This window comes from Pocillopora verrucosa, chromosome 1 (assembly GCF_036669915.1).
Source record: "Pocillopora verrucosa isolate sample1 chromosome 1, ASM3666991v2, whole genome shotgun sequence".
NCBI lineage: Eukaryota > Metazoa > Cnidaria > Anthozoa > Scleractinia > Pocilloporidae > Pocillopora > Pocillopora verrucosa.
The window spans coordinates 31,194,330-31,214,858 of NC_089312.1; the positions used below are offsets into that span (position 1 = coordinate 31,194,330).

The 20,529-nt window shown below is 38.5% G+C and overlaps 2 protein-coding genes and 1 non-coding gene across 3 annotated transcripts; all 3 read right to left on the reverse strand.

Moving 5' to 3' along the window:
* Positions 1–203: 203 nt before the first annotated feature.
* Positions 204–1,354, reverse strand: LOC131768447 (beta-1 adrenergic receptor-like). Its single transcript, XM_059084187.2, has one exon. It carries the CDS (start codon positions 1,349–1,351, stop codon positions 395–397), a length of 957 nt encoding a protein of 318 aa, XP_058940170.2. The 5' UTR covers positions 1,352–1,354; the 3' UTR covers positions 204–394.
* A 1,835-nt stretch (positions 1,355–3,189) lies between these two features.
* Trnaq-uug (transfer RNA glutamine (anticodon UUG)) lies at positions 3,190–3,261 on the reverse strand. Its single transcript has one exon. It is a non-coding gene; the product is annotated as a tRNA-Gln (tRNA).
* Positions 3,262–6,025: 2,764 nt separating this feature from the next.
* On the reverse strand, positions 6,026–20,233 carry LOC131768455 (uncharacterized). The gene is made up of 17 exons (XM_066164255.1): positions 20,122–20,233; positions 18,204–18,556; positions 17,568–17,732; positions 17,369–17,482; positions 16,703–16,825; positions 16,181–16,277; positions 15,551–15,769; positions 14,958–15,334; positions 14,320–14,487; positions 13,875–13,985; positions 11,240–11,356; positions 10,471–10,561; positions 9,865–10,254; positions 9,316–9,438; positions 7,642–7,767; positions 7,033–7,416; positions 6,026–6,647 (listed from the first exon to the last, which is right to left on the reverse strand). The coding sequence occupies exons 1-17, from the start codon at positions 20,198–20,200 to the stop codon at positions 6,397–6,399; spliced, it is 3,288 nt and encodes a 1,095-aa protein (XP_066020352.1). The 5' UTR covers positions 20,201–20,233; the 3' UTR covers positions 6,026–6,396.
* Between the last annotated feature and the right edge of the window lie 296 nt (positions 20,234–20,529).

Below are 20,529 nucleotides of genomic sequence, written 5' to 3' on the forward strand. Positions count from 1 at the left end.
TGACATAAAAAAACCAAGCTATCTTTTAAAATTTATATATTGGGAACATTGTTTGGAGTTTCAGATAGTCTTTATAATTATGCTAACGTATTTGTTGTTTCGTTCAATTATACTTGATGTAAAACATATTTTGGCTATAAAAGTTTTTCACCTGAAATTTTAACTAATAAATTGATCTTAGTGAGGCTTTTCGCGCGAATATCGTTCGTCAATATTGATGGTATCAAAGGAGGTTTTGATACTTACCGGCCTAAGCGGAAAAATCGTAAAAACTTCGATTTTAAACCTCTAAGTGACAAATTCTTCATGCAAATTATCCTTTACTCAGCAGCCTTCGCATCGAAACTGCGTACTGTCTAGTTATTTCAAAGCTCATTATCGGTGAAAATTACAGTTAGTAGACACAATCACCAATCACCTTCTTTACAGCCTTCCTGAAGTCTCTGCTTCTCATGCAATATATGAAAGGATTAAGAGCCGAGTTGCTAAACTCTGCCAGCGCTCCCCAAAACCAGTAGCCATTTATCATAAGCTTCTGGCAATTATTAACAGTAAAGAACTGAACGAGAGAGATCACCAAACTTGGGGTCCAACAAATTGTGAAAACACCAACAACAATTCCTATTGTTAAAGCTGCCTTACGGTGCTTAAGCTGCATGAGAGCTTGATCGACACTAATCCTAGTTTCTTCAGAGGCTGAAATTTTTCTAATTTGAAAGCGAGCTGCTTTAAAGATATGATAATAACAGATGGAGATGAGTGTTAAAGGCGCTACGACAGTGATTACTGTAGCGGCCAGCCACAGCTTTGGTAGCTGAAGGGGATCTGTAATAAGGAAACGGAAACACGCAAACAGTATGGAAAAGGTCCAGATGAGAAGGATTATGATTCGGATGCATTTCCAACTCATAATCTCGATATAACGCATTTTAGTCACTGCTATATAGCGATCCACGCTCACTGCGCATAAGCTGAAGGTAGTGGCTACAATTGTCTGCATCGTCAGAACTTCAATGGCTGTCGAAAGATGGTTGTCACTTTTCCAGATGTTCAAGACACTCTTTGCAACCCAGAGCGGGTTCATAAACAGACCTACGGAGAAGTCTGCGACTCCCATAGAAGCAACGAACGCATTTGAAGGGGTCCTCTGGCTTTGAACTCTGTAAATGGCTGCCAAAATGAGTGCATTTCCAACAACGGAGATAAGCGCCAACACACTGTTCATCGCTGACAAAATTACGATTTCAGCATTTTTTAGTGCACCAGAGCAGTTGTCATCCAAAGTAGAATTTTGCTTGCTTGTCGTGTTCATATCATATAGCTTTTTCTCTAAACAAGAAATTGGTTTCATGAGAAAAACTGAAGACAAATGACATCGATACGACGCAAGACAGGTTTTTATTTTGAAAGTTGATTAGAGATTTTATATTTATAATTGAACAGATGACGATTCTCCCAAATGATGGAAATTATCAATGCAAAATCTTTATGGCGCCAAACTGTAGCATCTGCAAATCGTTTGTAAGTCGAATCCCACGCAGTGCAACAGAATAATGGTTGGTTATCGAAGGCAATGTTGTTTTTATAGGGAATAAACACTAGAAAGTTAGTAGGCGGGAGAAAAAAGAAAACTTTGAGTAGTCGTTTAGGAATAATTATAATAAAAAGAATGGAAATTTCTTTCAAAGGCTTTTGTTACCACCGAAAAAAAACAACAACGAAAAAATGTTAACGAAAGTTAGTCGAAAAAAAATTACATTTATTACTCTAGGGGTTTGTCTTTATAATGTTCGTGCTGCGGAGACAGACAAGTATTATAGGAAATTAAAACGAGGTTTTGTAATCCTACCTGCAGCATAATTACAAACGTACCTCTTATTTGTGGTTTATGACATAAAGATTCTTTAAAACTTGACATGTTAATTGAGGAGAATAAAAAGTAGAAATGACGTGTAATCGTACCTCTCTAAAACTTGGAAGAGGCAAGTTAACTCTAGATCAACTACAAGTTTATCTTAAAACACATATTGGCTGGGCAATTTATTTCGCCTCGGGTGGCAGGATTAAAATATTCATTGCATCGACAGGTGTTTTAGTTTTAAATAAAATATTTGTTGAAGGGAAGTATTGTTAAAAGTCAGCCTGAGCAAGATTTTTATGAAATTACTAATTTTTCGTGTAGTCGTTCTATCAACGCTGCTGAAAAAAGTCTCCTTTTACTTTCGATGAATACTTTTTACACAAGGGAGTAAAACAGTGGAAAGTAGCCTCCCAAAAAATCGGTCGTTTGCCGTGGGTGTTTTTCTTGAACTTTCTTGTAATGGAATTAAATATCGCCTTTTTAAATAATAGTAATCAGTAAAAAGTGATAAAGAAAAAAAAATAACAAACAAATAAACAAATTTGAAAAAAACGTCATTCGAGACGTAAAGTTTTTTTCGAAGTTTCCCGTTCGTCATTCCTCAACGCCGATAATATAAGGACGGAGCATTAGAGTTTTGCGCATACTTTTTAACGATCGAGGAGACGGCTGTGCTTACTTGCGAACTCAGTTTCCCCACTTTTTAAATATTCTAGTGGCCACGTGTTCTACACTAAAGGGTTCGACATTTTGTTGCAAAAATGTTAGCTGCTAACGCAGTGGGAACATCTTGCAAAAAAGCCACTTTCGCAAAAAGTCCTGTTTTCCTATAACCACTACTTAGCAACCATTTTGTTTATATAAAGATTCAGCCAAACAATGTCAAATTTTTAAATCTTAGACTAAGACTGTACAGCTACCTCTGGTATTAATCTGATACAGTTGAGATTTCATTCAAGGATGCAACTAGGTTTCATATTAATTTTGTCTAACCCAAAAGGAGTTTGATGAAATTGGAAACTTCAACTCGGCATGAGTTGAATAGTACGAGTGTTAATAGGCTCCAAAATCCCCATTTTCTTCCAATATTTGGTGAATTTTCAATTATAAATAAGATCTATTCGTTTGAAATGCCTGTTGAATATTATCTTGGGGTATAACGAGGGCATTGCCTATTTTCATGAAATACCAAAACCCCATCTCTAATAGCGAAGAAACGTATTTTTTGACGGAAGAGACAACTAAATACAAAATTCCCCACCGTACTTTTTGAGAGATACTATATGCTTTAGGGTAATGAAAATAAAAATGAAAACGAAAAGCGTATAAGGTCCCACCGAGATTTGAACTCGGATTGCTGGATTCAAAGTCCAGAGTGCTAACCATTACACCATGGGGCCTTTTCTCATCACCTTCAAATTGGTTTGGATCTTTGAAAGGGTCTTAGACAGGACTTTTTCACAAGTATTATCAATTCTTTTCGCCCAATAACCTCCCGGAACTCAGTTTCATCAAGCCTGTGGCTAATTTAATTTGGGTACCGGTCCCTATCGATCAAAATTTATATCTGTTGTTGTATTGATATGTTGTGGGGTAAATAAGATAGGTTGTTGTTTGTTGTTGTTGTTTCTAGGGTGAATCTAGAATTCTGTGTTATGTCAGTGGACGCAGCTATTCTGTGTTTCGTTCAAGGATGCAACTAGGTTTCATATTAATTTTGTTTTACCCAAAAGGCGTTTGATGAAATTGGATACTTCAACTCGGCATGAGTTGAACAATACGGGTGCTAATAGGCTTCAAAATCACCATGTGCTGCCAATATTTGGTGAGTTTTCAATTATAAATAAGACCTAATTTGTTGAAATTGCTGGCAAACATTTCCTCGAGGTGTAATGAGGACATTACTTATTTTCATGAAATACCAAAACCCCATCTCTAACAGCAAACAAACGTATTATATGTAATATTGTAGTTTGATCGTCCGGGTTAGTGTAGTCCTGAGAAGGACTGTTGCCGGTAGTGGTGACTGACGTTTCGACAACCAGAGCGGAAGTCATCACCAGAACCATTTGCCGTAAAACGTATTATAAGTATATAAAAAAAAAAAAACCTTTTAATTCAAGACAAGAATTGCTTTGTTTTTATGATCTTGAATTGTTTATTTTTTCGATCCTTTTTTTTCAGCGCGAACTAAATGAGTCCAGAAAATACCGCACTACTGGTTACAGCCCTTACGTTTGTTTATAGATTAGACTTGATATAGAGATTCAATTGGCCATTTCGAATTACAGTTGGCCTCATTTTTTATTACTCATCCTTCCATATGATAAGTTTTCATTCACATGCAAATTAATGTCATTTAATATGAGTGGTTGAGCACCAGGCCTCGTTTTGGAAAAGAGGCGTAAGGTAATGGCCTAATCAATGCTTGCTTTAAAATGTTATCCAAACCGGTCGCTAGATACTTTAATCTCAGATAACTTTGATATCGGCAAGAAATAAAGGTAATCATATTTTTGAATGTGATTTTATTATTTTTTTTCTATTTTCTCCACTGTAATTACCTGAGTATTTTCCAAGACTGAGCTTGTACTTAGTCCTCTCACTGGAAAGTACGTCGGAAAGTACAAACGCAGTGTTTCACTTGAAGGCTGTAAGATCCTCACGGAGCTTGTTTTTCATTGTTGTCAGACGGTGAATCCTGTCCAGTCTCAGCCAAAGTTCTCCGTTCAGGTTACCAAACCCATTCTTGCTATCGGTCAAGCTACGGTGGAAATCAACCGAGCCATCCAGTCTCTTCTGAAACACCGTCCACCCCCCCTCCCCCTAACCGGACCAGCTGTTGTTTGGTCAAAAAAGACGTTAAAAGCAATTGAACCATCAGGGTCGATTGTATAAACACCGGTGTTTGTTGTTTCTTTCTTTGATGATGCTGATATCATTTTGAACGTATGGAAGCTGTTTCTTCATTTTCTGAAGAAGTGTTTTGATCTTCTTGTTCGCCGTGCCTAAAGAGAGGCTGTGACAGACGTTATTACAATGCTTTGTGGGCGTGGAACTGACTGAAGAGCTATTAGCACCGTTTCTTGCTCAGCAGACATTTGACTCATCACAATAAGAACAGCAAACTGCAGCAAAATCGGAGAAAAATGGAGTCATCGTACTTGTTTTTTATTCTGGCTGCGGCCTAACTGTATATAAATTGCGGTCATTATGGACTGGTGAAAACGCTGATGCAAACCATTTTAATACAACATATTGTGTGCGTCATTTAAATAACTGCGAGCATTTTTTTCTTGTTGTACCGCTCCACACGCCCACTATTAACGTCACTAATTTCAGTGACTGAAAGATTCTCTCGTCCTCGACTTGAAAGGGAAGATTTTTTCCGCTCTTTGTATAGTATAGTATACAGCTTTTTTAAGGATTACTTTGTCGTTTCACTTTGATATCGGCTAGTGTTGACAATTGGTAATTTACGAAATTCCATCGCTCATAATTAGGAAGACCTCGGTTCGAAAAGTTATGTTCACTTCACTCCATTAAATTTATGAGAAAGTCAGAAAGGAAATGGTGCGGCTTATCTATCAGCGCGCATAGTAACATGCCTGAAAGGTTCCTTTCTTTCCAAATTCCGATTCAAGCCTGCCAGCCATTGTTATGGTAAACACTGCCGCTAACAAATTCATGCTTCGATCTCCGTTTGACGAATTTCCTCCCTTGGCTTTGGAAGAGAGTGGTAAACACAATAAAATACGGTAGCATGATCTGTTCAGGTAATTTATCATTGTCTGTGTCATAAATTTATGTTTGACCAATTGGCCTTTTAGCAAAGTCTTTTGTAACGTATAGTGTGATTCTTTTCGTTTAACCTTTTCTATTCGATTGACATTTTCTAAGAGCGTGGATATGGTTGACAACAAATAATATTGCCGATTCCACTTTGGCCGGAAAACAGGAACCGAATCAACCCTTAGCGGTTCAACTAGACAGTGAAAATAAGAAAGAAGTAAGTGAAGCTTTGTATTTGGAGAGGGAGCGATTTTATCAGTGACTTTGAATGACATGAACAGACTTTGCACCATAATCCAGTAGCCGCTTTATTCTACGAGTTAACAAAAAATTACACATTTCTAATCAGTTGTTCTGAGACCCATTAATTAATATGACTCCATTCAGTTCGTTGCGTACTGATTCAGCCGATAGCTCAGTCAGTAATTTATTCTCTAATGTGTTAGACGCTGATGTAAAAAACGAAGATTAATTTACCTTGCCGGACAGAGTGACAAATATCGAGAGCGTTCTATCATACGTATGAACCCATTGTGATCATTTTCTTTTGAATAAGTTTAAGTCTCTCCGCTAAATCAATATGGACAAATATGACCCGCTCATTCTCGTGATTTTTTGCTGTACAATACACAATCGTTTTCATTGTTACGATAACTCCGTTTTAGTGAACTGTGGTTAATAAAAACCAAGTTACAATAAACAACGTTGAAATGGAAACAAAATAGGACGTTCTAAAATGAAACTCAGGCTGGTCTAATTTTCATCTCAGCTCTCTTGACGGAGTAGTAATATCCCTTCCACTGACGCCAGTTGACTCCATCGGCATAAGATGAATGCTTCCCATGACGGTAAAGTCCATTCAGGTTAGATTTATGACAGCCGAAGTACCACCAGGCTCCTTTGAAAGTCACAGGACAGTTTCCTTTGCTATTATCATGATCTTTAGTTGAAAAGGGACGACCATTATGGTAAAAAAGAGAATCACCAGCAGTTCCTGAAAAAAAATCCAAAAAGTATTAAGATATTTGATAATGGCTACATTGCATAGGTAAATGTAGATTGTGCATGATCAACTATATTGTAGCATCATAACTGTAAGCTGTGAAGGGTTGTAAGTCGGCGCTGCAAGGTGCAAAGTCGTGTTTTTCTCCCGTTGATTTGGATAAATTCATTCTTGTTAAGTACACTATAGCCACGAGGGATACTCAATGCCTCGGGTGTAGTTTTCTTCATTAGGGACCTCCCGCCCAATATTTATAAAAGAAAGGAAAACAAGATGTCATGCCATAATTTAAACCACATTTAACGAGAACCATTATTTAGTACAACAAGTTTAGTATCACAATCAGAGGTCCACCTACACAACATCGTTCATTTACCTGAATAAGTGCCAAGGCTGAGCTTGTACTTAGTCCTCTCGCTGGTAACTGCAAACATGTCGTACTCGGCGTAAGCGGTGTTGCCTTTGGTGTCCATCAGATCTACTCGAAGCCTTTTCTTTGTTTTTGTCAAACGGTGTATCTTGTCCAGTCCTAGCCAAAATTCTCCATTCAGGTCACCAAAGCCATTCTTGTAATCGGTCCAGCCGCGGTAGAAACTTACCGAGCCATCCAGTCTCTTTTGGAACACCGTCCACCCCCCACCGGCTGTTGTCTGGTCACAGTATACATCAAAGGCACCAGAACCATCAGGGTCGATTGCATAAACACCGCTGGTTGACTTACCAGATTTGTACAGCTCAGCACAGTTCTTAGCTGCTGAGTCTAAGTTAAGACATTTGGAAACAGTTAAACTGAATATAAAGCTACAGAATAGAAATGCGGTTGAAGTTTGTCGAAATCTCAGCGCTTTTTTCCTTAGCTTCGAAGAAGAGCGCTCCACATAACTCAAACCTTCTTTCTATTTCTCTTGGAGGCTCGTGTTGATGGGAGTCGAGGTGCAGTATAATTTTCAGAAGGATGGAGACCAAGTCAAACGTTCTTACTTACATGTACAGTTTACTTTTCCATCGCCAGAATATCCTGCCGAACATTTACAGGAATAAGAGCCAGGAATGTTGAAACACTGGGCTTTTGTATGGCAAGGAAACAATTCTGAGCTACACTCGTCCACATCTGTTTGAAGAACAAAATTTGCTTTGATAGGGTTTTTGATCGCACGAGATCTGGATGCAAACATAGTGAGAGGTTTAAAAATGTCAACAAACAAAAAAATGATAGCGGCTGAATACCATCAAACAATTATTAGCTGGAAAATAGTATTAAATCAGCATAAAATAGGACAGTTTTTTTTAATAATAGTGACTTAAGGGTTTCTAGCAGCTATATCCATAGTGAAAGATTGCGAAAAGGCGACAGATTCGAAAGTTTACGCTTGCTCAGGTAACGATCTGGGAGTACGAAAAACTGAGAGATCTTTCCAATGAAATTTATTGCGTTTCCTTCAGTGAATGCTTTTGAAAAATGGTCCATTCTTAGCCACTCGCAATTCATATCAAATAGCCTATTTAGAGATTACAGTCGACCCTCGATTATCCGGATCTCTCGATTATCCGAACTTTTTCTTTTAAAAGTCATGATCAAGATCCGTAGTCGTATTCTTTTTTAAAACTGCAGGGTTGAAAAGTGAAGCAGAAGCGAGTTTTTTTCGCTTTCAAAAAGGAAAAGCAGCGCTGGTACGCGTGTTAACTAATGAAGAACCTTCAAAGGAGGTCGGATTGACTTAGAGTTACTTTGTTGCTAAGTGAGAATGAGCTCCCAACTTCGCTACAGTTGCCCGACGAGCAAATTTCTTCTTTCGAAGTTGAAAGTAGCGGCGATGAGGAACATGAAGGCCAAGATGAGAAAGTTGTTTCGAACTCTGAAACTATTGAATGTTGTAAAAAGTGTTTATTATGAATGGAAAGACAGAACAATGTTGACGCTATCCAGATCATGTTGCTTGGAAGAATGATGGGACTCTCGATCAATGCGCACGCGATGTTCTTCTTTGAGACAAACTGGCTTACTTTGACATTTTAGGCCAATGTAAAAACATTTTTCATTAATTTTATTGTTAATACACACTTGTGGAGGTATTCTCAACGGAAAGTGAAAGTGTAGACCATACTTTTTTAAAAACGATTTGCGAATGTTTTGTTTCACGATTAAATGTCGCTCTCTTAAAATAATTAGTTTTTGTTCCTCATTAATATTCATATTATCCGGTCTATTTCGTCCAGTCCCACGAGTCCCGATAATCGAGGTTCGACTGTATCCAAAATTGTGTGAAAGATCTTCAATTTTTGCCATTTCAAAAGGTCAGGAAATAACATTTCCCTAATGTGCCAAAGAATGAAGACATTTCACCGAATAAAAATGAAAATCTAGAGGCATTAGGCCAAAAATTGTTCTTAATCTGTCTGTTATCAGTGGTGATGTCAGTTACCATGGTAACGTCATAAACCTGAAAATTGACACCTAAATCAGAAGCATTATCACATCGTTAGCTGATATATTGACATTTTTACCTTTCGTAACTCGGGTTGATAAGGGAGGTCCATTCGTAAATTCTCTTAGAGGCCTTTTATGTTTAAAACGACGGTTTTATATTGTTCCGAATATGTTAATTTTTTCGCAATTATATTATGTGCTTTTCATTAAAGGTGTCACGTTTTTACAGACCTGAGCAGTTTTTCCCATCTAAACGAAATCCAGAAGGACATCGACATGAGTAGGTACCATCTCTATTCACACAAGTGACATTCTCTGGGCAATCGAAGGAAAGATCTTTGCATTCGTTGTAGTCTGTAAAAGTAAAAATGGTCATTAAAGCTATTCAAGTATCAACACAGGGAAGTCACTTCATTGACTTTATCTTCCATGCAATTTTTCATTCAAGAAGAAAACATAAGAAGCTGTGAAACATGGCATAATTTCTTTTATTTTTTTGAGATTATTACTTCAGGTAACGTTTAACAAATCGTAAGCTAGTAGTTGATGCTGTAAGCAATAGTTGACTAAGATTTTTTATATCAACAGTAATAGATAGTTCCCCATTTAACGACCAAAAGGATTACATATATATGTTAACTTGAAGCATTCTTTTCCTTGAGTGAGGTTATCTTTTGATAGGAAATAAGTGGACGTAAGAAAGAAAAAAGACTCAAAACATTGCTGTTAATTCTCCACTAATGGCAACATCTCCGATTCATTCTTCAAACTATGTCGTACCTTTCTTACAAGTGAATCTGTGACATTCAGTACAATTAACATCTTTCCATTTGTACAGATGATCTTGAAGGAAACCAAGTGTATGAACACAGTTCTGTTTATGTGACTTTTTCGGTTGGTGTTGCGCCCAAAAATTGAAGTCAAATGGTGCTCCATCGCTCCAAGCAAAGTTCCCTTCAGGACCTTCAGATTTGGTATCAGAGAGCCCCAGCCAAGAATGCTCTCCACCATGTAGACTTTGAACAAAAACATTTTCCTCTTGACTATGGATACTTGGAAGATTAGCCCCCAGGGCTTCGCATGTTCCCTGGCCATTGTTCCATGAATCACAGGAAGATACTTTTCTGTAGCAATATCCATTGAAATATTCCCAGTCATCCTCGCAAATATCTGTTGAAATAAATGTTCGAACGAGAGCAAAATTCTTATGTTGGGAGGGAAGGGTAGGTGCTGTTAGAGACGAGGAGACCTGAAAGCCCGGAAACATTTCCTCAAAAGGCCTGAAGACCCTCCTATCATTATGTGCTTGAACCCCTTTCAATTCAAATTCTGGATACTTGATACTCTTGATAAGCAATTTTGTAACAGGCAAGTGAATTCCCTTACCTGTTAGTACAACATATGACACTGTCAGTGGATCGAAACGCTGGATGAAGAGTTCCTTGACACAAATGCGGAAGCCGGAACAGGTGATGAACTCAATAAAAAAGAGATAAGGCTTTAAAAGTCGAACGGAAATGTTGGTCAAATACGCTCTATCGTACTCCTGAGAGATAACCTTATTGGTGTGTTATAATCTTACCAGTCCTCAGAGGATTACGTACCACTGGCAAGGATTTTTTTTACTTTGCGTGTTGTCTTTCAGGTTGAAGGAGAGATATGTGAATATGTGATAAGAACACAGCGCTTTGTCAAATAATTCAAAGGGAAAAAGTGACAAAATAGAAGCGAACAAAAAAGTTTCGAAAAAGCAAGAAGCAGGCAAAAATGGTACAACGTATATTGGACACACGAAAAAGCAATTTACGACACGACACAAGAACTCAATCTGTCACACATAAAGCAGATGATCAAAAGGTTAAAGAAGTTTGACATATGATTCGTGATAAAATTTTTGACGTAAAATACCCAATATGAATTCTCTGTTGCTTATTGCATTTGCAACCAACCGGTAATCGGGTTGATTATTGGTCATGAGAGAGCCAAGTTTTTTCTTTCTTCCCTGTCGTTGCCTGTTCTATCATGCTGAAGACACAGAAAAATAGGACTTTTCTTTAGCCAGTGACTTAACTCATTTTTTTCGAAAGGAGAAAATAGCCGAGTAAACTGAACGGACTTTCCGATGCTTCTCAGCAATTTCAGCTTTGCAGATTACCTCAATCCAGCTTGCAATTCCGTTGCACTCTGCGGCTGCATTTCCATCGTTGGTGGAGTGTTTTGCTGTTAACAACACTGTTGGTGTTTTTCTGTAGCTCCATCTGAAACTTACATTCTTAAAATACGAAAGATAGAATTGATTATTATATAATAAGCTCAGTTATGCACGCATTCTGATTGGTTCTTACTTATGATCTATTGGAGGACAGACGTACAGATGATGTCATTGTTAAAACTTTTTTTAATTCTTTATTATATAAAACAAATAGATTCCAAGTTGCCGTGCGTCTGTTCTGTAATAGATCGCAGATGACGTCAAAATGTGGTTAAAACATCAGTGACACACTCGGCTGCGCCTCGTGTGCCACTTTTTTGTTCTTACCACATTTTGACGTCATCTGTGATCTATTACTGAACAGACGCACGGCAATTTGGAATCTATTTGTTAATTATACGATAAGCTGAATCCTTTAAGCTTTTTGATCGGTTCTTACCTATGATGTAATCGAGGACAGACGCATAGATGACGTCATCGTTAACAACAAATTTGTTTTTTTGTAATTCGTGTAGTGTGATCGTCCGGGTGAGTGTAGTTCTGAAAAGAACTGTTGTTGGTGACTGACGTTTCGACTATCTGTGCGATAACAGATAACAGATATAACGGTAAACACTACAAGCAGTTGCACGGAACAGCTATGGGGTCGCCGGTCTCCGTTGTTGTCGCAGAAATTGTGATGCAAAACATCGAGGAACGCGCCCTTGCAACTTGCCGACAAACCATACCGCTTTGGTTACGCTACGTTGACGACACATTTACCGCCGTACACAAAGACGAAATTGACGCTTTTCACAATCACCTTAACGAACAAAACACCGACATTCAGTTTACCAGGGAGATCGAAGAAGACGGCAAGCTTCCTTTTCTCGACTGTTTGGTAGGCCGAAACAACAACGAACTACGAACAACAATATACAGAAAACCGACGCATACCGACAGACTTCTTGACGAATCATCCTACAACCCGACTTCCCACAAAGCTACGACTATCAAGACATTGACAAGACGAGCGCAACTTGTTTGCAACACACCGGACAGTTTATCTGACGAAAACAAGTACCTTGACCGTGTTTTTGACAAAAACAACTACAACACTGACTTCATTAGACGAAACACTCACAGGGTGACCGACACAACAGAAATTAACAGGGACTCCACATCTATCACGACTACAGCTGCTATACTCTACATCAAAGGCACTTCTGAGGCTATCGCGCGGATCCTACAACCTTACAACATTCGCGTAGCTCACAGGCCTATTACTACTTTACGACATTTGCTGACCAACGTTAAAGACAAAGACGAACCCAACAACAGACAGGGAGCGATTTATAAGATCGAATGCTCCGACTGCCAGGCCTCCTACATTGGTGAGACTGGTAGAAACCTTAACACGCGACTAACTGAACGCAAACGAGCAACTAGAAATGGCGATGTAAACAATCACATTTCTGAACATCACCGACAAACTAATCACAGAATCGACTGGGACTCTGCTAAATGCTTAACCTACAGTACAAACTATTTTCAACGACTGACTCTGGAAAGCTGGCTCACTAACTTAGAACAGACGCCTCTCAACAGATGTCAACAATTACCAGCACCTTACAAACGACTCATTAACGACGTGAACAAACCGACAAACAGACCGACAAACAACAGACGGATCGAAACCGACCAATGACTGTTAACAAACTCTAAACGAGTCTTCCAGCCAATCACATCACGGCTAAACAGACCAATCACGTTCAACAGACCAGACTTTATAACATCATCGACTGACAACTACTCCTCACTTGACTCTGAAGATGACTATCGCACAGATAGTCGAAACGTCAGTCACCAACAACAGTTCTTTTCAGAACTACACTCACCCGGACGATCACACTACACGAATTACTGATACTCCTGGGTTCAAACCATTTACTTTAAATTTGTTTTTATATGATACAGAAAAAATAGATTCTATGTGGCCGTAGGTCTGTACAGTTATAAATCATAGATGACGTCAAAATATGGTGTGCCACTCGTTTTTTCACACCACAGTTTGGTTTCATATGTGATCTTTAGTTGAACATGTGGACGGTAAGATGGAATCTGTTTGTTAATTAGTGTAAATCACAGCGATATGATAGCAATGAACATAGTTATTGAAAAAGGTTGTGTGGAAATACAACTTTTTTCGCTGGTGGGGAGCAGTTTAGTCATTTTTCACAGCCTCCAGCTAATTTGAAATAATAAAATATTGAATTGCTAAAAGCGTATGCTTCAATTATGTGAGCAGTGAGCTAGAATTCTAGCGTCAGAAGAATGGCAAGTTTCATTTGTAGAACACATTCGCCAACTGCAAATGAGATTATCTTGGCCTGCGTGGACCGAATATTTCTGCCTAAATGTTCTTGTTTCCTTATCGAGAAACGTTATTCACTTTCAAAAACGGTACTTCAAGGACAGTCGCCATACGAAATTGATTTTCCACATAATTTTTTAGGTCGATGGGTAGACCAAACTTTGGGGAAAGAAATTCCTAAGGTTTAGCGACTAACACTAATTCCGTATTTAGTCTTGTGCTTACCTTGCAAAAAGCAAAGTTGTCACTCTCGGAAGGCAAAACGTCATTCTGGAAAGTTACTTCACTGTGTTCTGAAAACAATGGTCTATGGAGGGAGTCAAACGCCAACCAGTTCTAACGGAAAATGATGATAGAAAGAAAATGGGTACAATATTGGCACATGGAGAGTCGCTCTTAGTTCCAGGGTTTCACTTCGACCTACCATTTAAACACTACCTGTGATAGATGCTAGTTTACTGCTCTCTGACTTATATCATTCCATTACACAGATCGCAAGTTAAGTATACAAATTAGTTGAAATACGTTATCAGGTGGGAGTTGAATTAAACAAGTTACCTTCCTGTAGTAGAGGATGATGGTACATTACATAATTCATAAAATTTCCCATTTTTTTAAAAACTATTTTGCTCTGTAATTAGTCTGGAAAAATAGAGTCACAAATACCTACCACCGATATGTCTTCATGAACCCCGGCAAAATTTTGCAGCTCCCGAAGACAAATCTTGAAGGAAGTTGCCGTGACATCTTCAAGCCATACAGTGGTGGCATCATGTCTTAGGCGCGACCTGTATTGCTCAGCGGTTGCAAAAATCGTCGGTGGTTTGGAATATTTTCCCTGTAGGAATTGGCAGAAGCAACTCGTTGGAAAAAAATATTGAAATTGAAAGTATAAGCTTATCATGCCGTACCGCGTATAAGTCAAAAACAAACGAACGAACCGACGAAACAAGAAGATAAAACGAAAAAAAACAAACAAACAAAGCAAAAAACAAAACATAGCCGGGATATTTTGTGCTAAAAAATCTTGACCCTTGCCTAACTTTTTACAACAGTGTCTTTAAGAGTTCAAAACGCTGCGTACTATTATCTTTAAATGCCAAAGAACGTCACTCACTCCTTGCAAAGTGGATTCCACCCCCTCCCCTCCTCTCGCGCCTAGTTTTCCTAAACAAAAGAGGGCTTGACAGTTTTGAAATGACTAACGTATGCGAAAAGAAATAAAACAGGGAAACTTTCGTTTGTTTCGTGTACTCTTAGGTTGTTTCGAACTAAATTAAAAAATTGGAACATTACAACCCACTATACCTTAGCAAAGGTAACCGTTTGACAGCTAGTCCCAGTCCACCATCTTGAGAACCATTTCTCACCTGCTACTCCCCCAGACGGAGCACCCTGATGAGCAACCCAATCAACTGTGGCAAAGCTATCTGAGGGGTAATCATTCCTACCGGCTCGAGTTACACAGGCTGTGAACTGAGTGCTGTTAACACTCTCAATCCAGGGTGTTGTGGCTTCATGTACCACAGTGGAGTCACTGTAGTTCGCATGATTAACAGTAAGGTGTATGTAAATTTTCTGGTCTGGGTAAAATCTAAATGGTTTAAACTTGATGACTTCACAATGATCCTCTGCCCAGGAAGGAACGTTTCGAAATTGATGTCTTCCTTTCTGAAGAGGGAAACCTACAGCGAGTTGAAAGCTTTACGTGAGTTTTTTTGCCTAATCGTTTCTGAAATTAAGTGAACTCGAGAATCTATATTCCATGTTTTTAAAATACGAATTGACAGCTTCTTCTTTAATCTTCATGTCTGTCTATTCGTGTTTGTTTATCTGTACCCATAAAGAAAGGCTTTCTTCAATCAACGAAAACCACGACTTATTTATCACCGAAAATGTACCTTCACAGCTTCCAGGATGATACTTGGTGTAATTCCCACCAGTTCTACATATTTCTTGCTTAAGCAAGCACAAGTTGGTAAATGTGCGACCGTTAGATGCGCAGACCTGTTCTTCATATGATGGACAGCTGCTTTCGCAAGCACAAGTAAATCGGTTTGGAGACAAGGCTAGACAATGGCTGTAATACTTGCAACTTGCATTTGTACAAGGATCAAGATCTGCAAATGAATTTTTCATGTTTGACACAGCTGATAAGTCTTTAAAGAGAAAGAAAAGCGTATAACATCATATCAAAAGTGGTGATAAGAGCCGTAGTAAAATGAACGTACTTCTAAGCGTTTAACAGTTCATTGACAGGTTTCATTCGTTCCTCGTGAAACAATCTGAAATCAGCGGTATTGTCTTTGAAAATTTTTTTGCATAATACCATTGTAGTTCGAAAATTACTACTCATACTTCCTGATAATTTATTCCGGAACGGCAATGAACCTCGGCCCGTGAATCGTTAGTCTCCTTAGGTTTGGTACATCATGAAAAGTAACAACTGCACTGCTAAAGAAAATCGACCGTACGTAGGAACGTGTTAGAGAAAAACATGGATACAATAAGTTTCTTGTACTACATTATACCTCCAATAACCAAGTAATCTATTAGAACTTTGCTTCTTTGACCATCATATCCAGCACTATCCTTGATGCACACTCGAAAGTAATAGGTGGAGATTTCCTATCGAAGAAGAGGGAAAAAATGCAACTTTTATTAAATTAACTTAAAACTTCTTTCCTTGGACTTGGCATTAGCTGACGCAGTAGGTTTGCTCTAACTAAACTGCGTTTTTGTTTGTTCGTTTTTCTTTCAATACAGCTCGTATTTTATGATAGTAATCTTAGAAAAGATGATGATTAAGCAAAATATCTAACAAGTTATAGATACGGCCATTCAACTGTAGTCATTGCCTCAAACTATTTGCTTCTATATTATTTTATACTTTTCGATTACGATCCCCAGTTGACTCACATAACTGATTTGAATCTTCAATTGTCTTGATTCAACAATTATTGGTTTGATGTCCTCATATGAAGGCTGTTTTTGCCTTCTGTAAGTATTAATGATCTAATGCTCTGAAATGACCCCAAACCACATCGCCTTACCTCCAGCCAAGTTATCAAAGGACCTTTCGCTGGACACCCACTGTTTGCGTTGTTACCGACACCACTAATGACAGTGGTGAGTACCACCGGTGCAGAGTAAAATGGACTTGAAAAGGAGACATTCTGCAAAACGAGAAAGGTCTTATTTCATTGTGATATTTCTTGAAGCTTCGCTTAACCCAGCTTAAAGGTCTCTGATCTATCCCAGTGGGAGGACGGAATTCTCTTTCGCTCGAAGAGTTATTCTGAATCTTCCAATGGCAAGGAAAAGTCTCAATGTATTTGGAAACTTTGTGGTAAAAGAGGTTCGTTTCGGAAAAATTAGAATTGCTTATATTAATTGGTATGTTACTTCCATTTGGTTTTCTAGGTATCACTTACCGGTCATCATTTTATCCTCATACAGAAGGAGGGGGGGGGGGGAGGGAGGGAGGGGAGATTGACCGATCTAGATTATAAGATTGTAGTCTCCATGTGGAGAATATGAGTCGAACTGCGTAGAGATTACGTTTGATGAAGGAAAAAAGATCTCCTAATTTTCCAAGTTATAAAATTGAAAGTGAACAAACAAAAATAATTAATTAGCAAGGCATGGTTAAGGTGAACAAGATCAACTATAGAAATCACTTTGAAAGTACTCGGAAACTAACCTTTGTTTGGTCATACCTTACACAGGGCGTAACTGTCTCGTGCAGATGGTACTTCGTTTTCGGAAAACTTCACCAATGAGGACTCCTTTGCCTCCCAAACTGACGGGTAATATTCGAACGCCATCCAGTTCTGCAAAGTGAAAGAACAATAGAAAATTTGAAGCGATTCCACGGCCGCGTGAAATAGATTTTGTCAAGGTTACATTTTTACATACCACCGAAAGCTTGTCGTGAAGGCCGCTGAACGTTGTGGATTCTTGTAAACAAACTTCAAAGCGATTCGCGGAAACGTTTGTAATCCAAACATTCATGGCGTCCTGCTCTTTGTTTGGAATTCCATGTTGCACAGTCACGTGGATTTTGGGAACTGATGAAAACGCCTTCTATAAAGAGAAAACACACAATGCTTTTTCTTCTGCGTTGCAAAATAGTCATGACTTTTTTATGGAACAAAACACAGCTTTAAAAGAGAAGGATGGAAAATGGAAGATAGACAAAGAAGCGTAGCATAAAAGGTCAAATAAATGAGTACACGTCTAAGCAGATGATGAGTAAATGAATTTATTGGTTAAATTAAAAAATGAGAAGACCGAACGTATGTGAGTAAAAATAAAGACTGAATGAAATAGACAACGCGAATAAGGACCGAAAAGAATTAGGGATGGTAAATTGTTTACCAGGGAAAGTAAGGAGTAAATGAAATAGACGCTTTGAAGACTTCAAATGAGTGTCCATAAGTTGTGCCAGAAAGAAATAAAACAAATTCAGAAGATGAAGAGAGTTAAATTGATGCAAACAGTCAATGACCAAACTACTCATTAATAACAACTGACATTAAAAGTTAATCATACCTGAGAAAACTTAACCCACTTGCATTGTGATCCAGTAGTGAAAAGGTTAAAACGAATCTGACCATGTGATACTCCCGATTGTGATCCTTGGAATGCAAACCAATCAATCATAGTTCTGTTGCCTTCTGGATTTTTGTCACTCTGTTTGAGACAGGCTTTGAAATGGCTTGTTGTAACATCTTCGATCCAAATAAAAGCTAAATCATGGACCCCTGATGATTTATTTCCATGATTAATTGAAGCAAATACTCTGACGGGAGTTCCATCAGTGGAGAATTTGCCGCTGAATGAAACGTACTGACAGTTCAGGTCATCATCTGTCAATTGAATGTCAATCTTTCCCTTCTCAGAGGCTTGGAAAGATAGGAAGATTAAGCTCTACATGAGTTACGTCATATTTGAAAAATACAAAAATAGTAAAAAAATGCTTCAAATCGTCTTAAACGACGTCCTCGATGTCACAGTGTTATTTTTAGACAGTAGGAACATATCAGCGATTACATGAGAGCTAAATGGAGAGTAAACTAATAACCTAACATTCTTAGGTCAATAGTACCTATTAGGGAATGTCGTAAACGCCTGATGCAGTTAGCAATACTTCATGTTTACCGAAAATCATCGCTGATGGTGAGAAACCCCCATGCTCAGTGAAAGAGTGATTTAAAAGAATCTTTTGTCTACTTTTCTTTTAATTTTCTTCTCAGAGTTTACCGGAAACAAAGCACAATAACCTGGAAACAAGGGGTCATTTATTTATTTCATTGTGTCATTTTTCTCACGACTAAAACTGTAACTTGGCTTTGAAATATTGTCTTAGATGAACTTTGGAAATTAAAAGGGCTGGTTGCTCATTTCTTACAATAAGCAGCTGTTTCCAAGAAGGAAAGAAACGTCAATAAGCTATGTTGCTCACGTTAGGAAAGAAAAACAAATTAAAAAGGTAAAAAAAAAAAAAACTCTTTATTTGATATTTGTAATGAGGGCAAATTAGGTAACACTCTGCCATTCCGACTTGATTTTTTAATCGAGCATTTACACTCGAAGCAGGAGCAGGAGCAGGAGCAGGAGCAGGAGCAGGAGCAGGAGCAGGAGCAGGAGCAGGAGCAGGAGCAGGAGCAGGAGCAGGAGCAGGAGCAGGAGCAGGAGCAGGAGCAGGAGCAGGAGCAGGAGCAGGAGCAGGAGCAGGAGCAGGAGCAGGAGCAGGAGCAGGGGCAGGAGCAGGAAGAACGGAGTGCAAAGAAAACTTTGGGTGGGTGGCACAGCCTCCGCTTACCCCCGCCCTGAGTCCAACCTAACATTTTGATGCGGAAATCAGAGTCTCTCGAATTTTCTTAAATGTTTTCATTAGTATCGTACTTGACGAAGTAAAAGGTTTTTTTTTTTCTTTCCTTTTGGAAAATTGCCTTTTCAGGGATTGTCATATCCCATTTAGGAACACACATGACATTTTTGACATTGGAAAGAAGTTTGCTTGGGCCAACGAACAACGTAGCCATACTTATTTTAGATGGGCCAATTTCACCTCAATTCAACAACAGTTGTTTCAGGATAAGCAATTTGATTAATTTCCGCTACAACTGAAATGACGATACGTTACAGGCAAAATTCGCCTCAGCTCATCGACTGACAGCATTTAAGGTCTGGTGCCCCGGATACATTTGCTTCTAAGAAATGGGGGTGGGGCGCGGGGTTTAACAAGCTCTTGCTATAACTAGAGTGAAGGTACGTTAAAGGCCATGCTTGGGACTTAACGCTATCAGTTGCTTGGCTAATTTACGTAGTTTAAACGCTTTAAGTTGTAAAGAAGAAATTCAACTCTATACATCCAAACTAAATAGCCTTGTTATTCTGAATGGAAGCAAAATTAATAGGAAATTGAACAGAAACGACGAAAAGTCTAAAAGTACAAATGAAATACCTTTGGCTCTTTCTTGCATCAAGCAAATCCACAGCAAAAGAAGCACACTCTTCTTTGTAAAAAAGGCAGAGAAAATCATGGCTTGATATTAATGAGGTGAACGGTACTTTAGTCAGTCAGAAATGAACACAGTCAAACGAGTGATCAAGGACTTAAAGGCGTACATATCTGTCACATAACAGTCATTAGATCATTCCAAATTGCTTCCAAAAATAAGAAGTAATTATGTAATTTTAAGGCGTATTTTCTTTCATTCAGTTCCTCTGGTCAGCAAATATTTACCGAAATTCATCTTTTGTCGCAATCCTTTTAACACCCCATATCAATTTCATCAGTCAAACGTTTGTGGAAAAAAACCAACTGATAGTGGCTCAAACACGCCAGTTTAAAGACAGAAAAATCATTAGC